General features: G+C 40.7%; 1 protein-coding gene across 1 annotated transcript; it reads right to left on the reverse strand.

Annotated features, from left to right (window-relative positions):
• Positions 1-1,263: 1,263 nt before the first annotated feature.
• On the reverse strand, positions 1,264-4,671 carry LOC109905369 (mediator of RNA polymerase II transcription subunit 29). Its single transcript, XM_020502695.2, has 4 exons — positions 4,448-4,671; positions 2,469-2,527; positions 2,285-2,369; positions 1,264-1,593 (listed from the first exon to the last, which is right to left on the reverse strand). Exons 1-4 carry the CDS (start codon positions 4,598-4,600, stop codon positions 1,366-1,368), a joined length of 525 nt encoding a protein of 174 aa, XP_020358284.1. The 5' UTR covers positions 4,601-4,671; the 3' UTR covers positions 1,264-1,365.
• Positions 4,672-5,878: the final 1,207 nt, after the last annotated feature.

The raw sequence follows: 5,878 nt of genomic DNA on the forward strand, positions 1-5,878 counted from the left end.
GAATGTCAAATATGTTTTGATTTGTTTAATACTTTTTTGGGTACTACATGATTCCATGTGTGTTATTTCATAGTTTTGATGTCTTCACTATTATTCTACAATGTAGAGAATAGTAAAAATCAAAACCGAAATATGCACATACATATATACATACCGTGCACTCAGAAAGTATTCAAACCCTTTCACCATTTCCACATTTTGTTTCGTTACAGTCTTATTCTAAAATTGATTAAATACTTTTTCCCTTCTCAGCTCCACAAACCATACCCAAAGAAAAAACAGGTTAAGACATTTTGAAAATGGATTAAAAAGACAGAAATACCTTTACATAAGTATTCAGACCCTTTGCTATGAGACTCGAAGTTGAACTCCGCTGCATCCTGTTTCCATCGATCATCCTTGAGATGTTTCTACAACTAGATTGGAGTCCACCTGTGTTAAATTAAATTGATTGGACATGATTTGTAAAGGTACACACCTGTCAATATAAAAGGTACCACAGTTGACAGTGCATGTCAGAGAAAATAAACAAGCCATGACGTCGAAGGAATTGTCCGTTGAGCACTGAGACAGGATTGTGTCGAGGCACAGATCTGGGGAAGGACACCAAAAAATATCTGCAGAATTGAATGTACCCAAGAACAGTGGCCTCCAATCATTCTTAAATGGAAGAAGTTTGGCAAAGCACCATTCTGAATCAAGACAGAGAAATGAATGAGAATTTTATCATTTTGGTTACAGTAGCGGGAAACGGCGCCACAAATGTCCCACCTCTGTTATTTAATTTTCTGGCCGAGCTCAGGAGCGTGGAGCAGCATGGTTAAAAAAAAATGGCAGTATTCATTTTTGTGCTTTTCTGTCACGCATGCAATCATGTCGAGGGGAAGAAAACGTCTGTCAGTAACTTCGTTGTCGTAATATCGCAAACGAACATCGCTGTTTCACCACTGGGCAATGCAGCTTTAAGTGTTTAACAGGTTTCAGTATTTTATTTTTGTGAAGCGAGTGAACAAAATAAAAAAGGGCATTGGCTTGTAAAAATACTATAGCAACCTTAGTTCAACACCTAGTGACCTCGTCAAGACCCCATTGGTGTCAAAAGTGGGATAGCGTTGTTGAAATTATGACTGGCTGGATCTGAGGCACAGTTGGTTTTCCATAATCTGAGGAAGCTGTGAATCTCATTACTTGATGCTCGAGGACATTATTTTTGCTACTTTTTTGATTTTTGGGGGGAAGAAAAGTGAAGTGGGGCATCCGTTAAACAGTTAAATCAACTTTGTATGTCTTTATCAATCATTACAACAACAAAAAATACAAATAACTTTAGAAAAATAATAATATAATGAAATGAAATGCCCATTTCTACAGGATTCCTGGTGGCTGGCCCTTTCCTGCGATTTTCTTGGAGCACTCCAATAGAGCGTTATGAATGTCTTTGGCGCAGGAGATCTGCGACTTGATCATGCTGAGGTACTGTGAGTAGGACAGGGACTCTGTCTGCACGGTGTCAGGCTTGGTGGCTGTTGGGACCAGGTTAGGAGAGTGCTTGGCACTGTCAATGCTCTGGGATAAGCACTCGTAGGCAAGCCGCTATGGAGGAAACAAAAGAGGAGTAAAAGTGAGCGGATGACTAGGCTGACAGCTTTATCAATGTTTAAACTATACTGTATGTTATGGTGAATTATGCTTGGAAGTCTAAAAGCCAAATAGAAATAAGACATTTGTGTAGTAACAAGAGGTGGTGAACTGGTGGCGCAGTGGTCTAAGGCACTGCATCGCAGTGCTAGCTGTGCCACCAGAGACTCTGGGTTCTTTGCCCAGGCTCTGTTGCAGCCGGCCGCGACCGGGAGGTCCATGGGGCGATGCACATTTGGCCCAGCGTCGTCCGGGTTAGGGAGGGTTTGGCCGGTAGGGATATCCTTGTCTCATCGCGCACTAGCGACTCCTGTGGCGGGCCGGGCGCAGTGCACGCTGACCAGGTCACCAGGTGCATGGTGTTTCCTCCGACACATTGGTGCGGCTGGCTTCCGGGTTGGATGCGCGCTGTGTTAAGAAGCAGTGCGGCTTGGTTGGGTTGTGTATCGGAGGACGCATGACTTTCAACCTTCGTCTCTCCCGAGCCCGTACGGGAGTTGTAGCGATGAGACAAGATAGTAACTACTAACAATTGGATACCATGAAATTGGGGAGAAAAAGAGGGTAACATTCAAAAAGAAGAAAAGAGGTGTTCAACAATTTCACTGTAGCATGGGAATACAAGCAGGTTGTGTGTGTGCCTCACTAAGCAGAGTTCCAGCTGATCACATAGGGCATAAAACTCTTCCAGACTCTTGTCAAACCGCTGTACACTGGCATCACTGCTCTTTCTGAAACACAAAGGAAAGTTGTGCATCTTCAGTTCCAGAAAATACACATTTATTGGCTGCGTATGTGCCATTGAGAGTTAAGGGGAAAAGGGTACTTACATGCCATTGTCAATTGATGTATTATGTCCCAAATTTAAAGAGGCAATCTTCATGACATTCTAGACAGAAAATAATGCTTAGTTATCCTATATTTGGTGTAGCTACATTTTGCAACCATGTACATAGCTATATACAATATTTTGTTACTATGCATGAATATTATATTGCATTAAAAAGCATTATCACCATATTCACTGTATCTCACCACTATTTGCAGTTCAACTAAAAAAGGTAAGCATTAACAATATTGCCTAGTCAGACCATTACTACTGTTCCAGCTGGCTGATGGGTGTTATTATTTAGGTAGTGTAAAGTGTAGCACAGAGAATTTTCAACCAACTTGTCTATACTTCCTCAATTCCCAACATGGAAGACAACGCATTGCTAGTTGCAGATGGTTCATTTGAACTTAGAAGATGTTCCGTTATTAAATTAAATCAATTTTTTTGCTCCATTAAGTAATCCAACAATGTGTACGCTGCCATCTTGTCTATTTCAAATCTTCTTGAGACAGGTGGGTGTTATGCATGTCATGAGTGCGACTCAGAAATCTTGAATGGGTTGAATTGGGCTGGGTCCCAAACCCTGCACCTATGATCCAAATTAGAGCCAGGTGGGGCACCTGTACCTTTAGTAATGCTACTTTTGAATTATATAATGGAAAATTGTCCACATTTAATATTTCCTCAGTCAACCCCATAGTAGAATAGTTTACCTATTCAAGCTTGTCGCATTCTATGGGAGAAAATAATACTCTTCTGGGTGCTTTCAAATTGCGAGTGGCACAGGGGGAAAAACATGCATGCCCAGTCATTACACAGGTGAGCTACTAGCCCTTCTCATGACACCAATTTCCGTTATGATTAGTTAAGGGACAATGCAACGACCGCTGACGGGGCGCCGAAACTCTCTAAACGCACATAGGCCTATAGGGCCCAGCCTACACCTCACATGCGATAGAGGATTGGAAATATTTTGAATTTAACTTTCATATAAGCAAGAAATAATTGTAAAAATACCAAATATATTTACTGTATGTTGTTCAGCAAAGTTGCTTTCTGTTTACACCCGGCACCGACTAACAGAGACTACACTTCCTCCTCTTGAGCTTAACTGGGGAGGAAGTTTCTTACCTTGGTTTGCCCAGTGTTGTTACATTCTGCCGGGAGCAACCAGGACGCAACTTAACAGGAAGTTTGCCTTATGTGTTTACAATAGTTTCTTTCTCACTACGCACATAGGCCTATAGGGCCCAGCCTACACCTCACATGCGATAGAGGATTGGAAATATTTTGAATTTAACTTTCATATAAGCAAGAAATAATTGTAAAAATACCAAATATATTTACTGTATGTTGTTCAGCAAAGTTGCTTTCTGTTTACACCCGGCACCGACTAACAGAGACTACACTTCCTCCTCTTGAGCTTAACTGGGGAGGAAGTTTCTTACCTTGGTTTGCCCAGTGTTGTTACATTCTGCCGGGAGCAACCAGGACGCAACTTAACAGGAAGTTTGCCTTATGTGTTTACAATAGTTTCTTTCTCACTGATGTGAATGTTAAAGTTCCAAAGGTTTCCAAACCCGTATCACAAGCAGGATTAGTAACGTTACAACAGAGCGTCAGTATTGTAGTTCATTGATCCAGCTGTTATATGCCGGATTGATTGAGAACTCTAACGCTGGGTAAGGCTTGAGTTCTAGAGCTAGTCAGCTGGCTACAACCTTGGCTGAGTGCCCCCGAACTAAAGACGCCCCCCACCTCACCTCCCAATTTAACTACTGGTTGAATGACACTCACCCGTCTCAATCAATGGTAATATTTGAAATAGACAGATGGCCGCGTACACATTGTTGGATTACTGGAAGGATCGCCAAGTAAAGGTTGGTCGAAAATTCGCCTTTCCCCCTCTGTGTGGCAGTGAAGAGACCAGACTGACCAGCCATTGTTACGAGCTCATGTAAACAAAACGTGGAGTACCTGGAGGCTCTCTTTTAATTGTGGAATAAGCATTTTGAATCGATGAACAGGGTCGAAATCTTGCTGTTGACTCAACTGCTGTTGTTGAAGTGTAGCAGCTTGCTGCATTCCAACTTGGGGAATCGGTCCACCGGGTTGTTGCTGCGCTGCCATTTTTTTTTTGTGAACTTCTTCTTCGGGGAAGTTTTGCGGGGGACTACATTATTTCATGGTGTATTGCCACCACCTACTGGGTGGGGTGAAAAATGAATGGCGTTTTGGGATAAACGCACAAAATAAGGTCTGTGGTAAACACGGCATAGGATTTGTTATACGTTTTGTTCTATGATATTATCATCAGCTAACTTCACATTGTGAATTTATAAGAATGTGTAATAATAAAACACAAATTGCAAAGGCTTCATAATGCATAAAGGTCATATTATCTCATAGAACAAAGCGTATAAGATCTCCTAAACCTGTGTTAACCTCAAACCTTATTTTCAGTGTTCATTCCAAAATTATATTATTTCGCCATAAATTTTTCCCATATGGATGGCTGAACGAACCAGATAACTTATTTCCTGGTTTTAGGACTAAATATATTTGCTACAAGTGAAAAACATACCACAGTTTAAGTAGCTGCTCTAACAATGAAAATAAACGTCTTCAAAAATAGGAGGCAAAAGCAGATGGCACCAGTGTGTGAACAACTCAGATATAACGTGTTTTTTTCCCCCTCAAAGTTGCCTGGATATCCTACTTATGTCAGTACACTCTTACCCTAAGCATTATGTAGCAAATAAGTCATCCCATTTGTTGTTAACCAAATACAGTAACAGTATAAGCCATAATACCCATAAAACCCAGCGGTCAAACTAGGAAATGGTTCTAATTGTTTTTCCACCATTCATTTTCTCCATATGGGATTTTAGAAACATAACAATAAGTGCTGTGTTTCGTGATGGCTTACCCCGGCGTGACGTTTTGATAACTGTAAATCTCTATTGGACAAGGTGATTTATCAATATACTTGCCTGTATTTACCCCCAACAAATGAAATGCTAATAAGTCTATCATAAAGAACTACAGATGCCATGATGATCTGGATGAGAATGCTGAATCGAGGCAAAGGTAAGAATCTCTGGATTAACTATCTAATGCTAGGTAATGTAGTAATGAATAAATTGTCTAAATGTACACTACTGTTCATAAGTTTGGGGTCACTTAGAAATATCCTTGTTTTTGAAAGAAAAGCCAAAAGAAATTTGCCCATTAAAATAACATCTAATTTATCAGAAATACAGTGTAGACATTGTTAATGTTGTGAATGACTATTGTCGCTGGAAACGGCAGATTTTTTTATGGAATATCTACATAGGCGTACAGAGGCCCATTATCAGCAACCATCACTCCTGTGTTCCAATGGCATGTTGTGTTGGCTAATCCAAG

This window comes from Oncorhynchus kisutch, linkage group LG15 (genome assembly GCF_002021735.2).
Source record: "Oncorhynchus kisutch isolate 150728-3 linkage group LG15, Okis_V2, whole genome shotgun sequence".
NCBI classification, from domain to species: domain Eukaryota; kingdom Metazoa; phylum Chordata; class Actinopteri; order Salmoniformes; family Salmonidae; genus Oncorhynchus; species Oncorhynchus kisutch.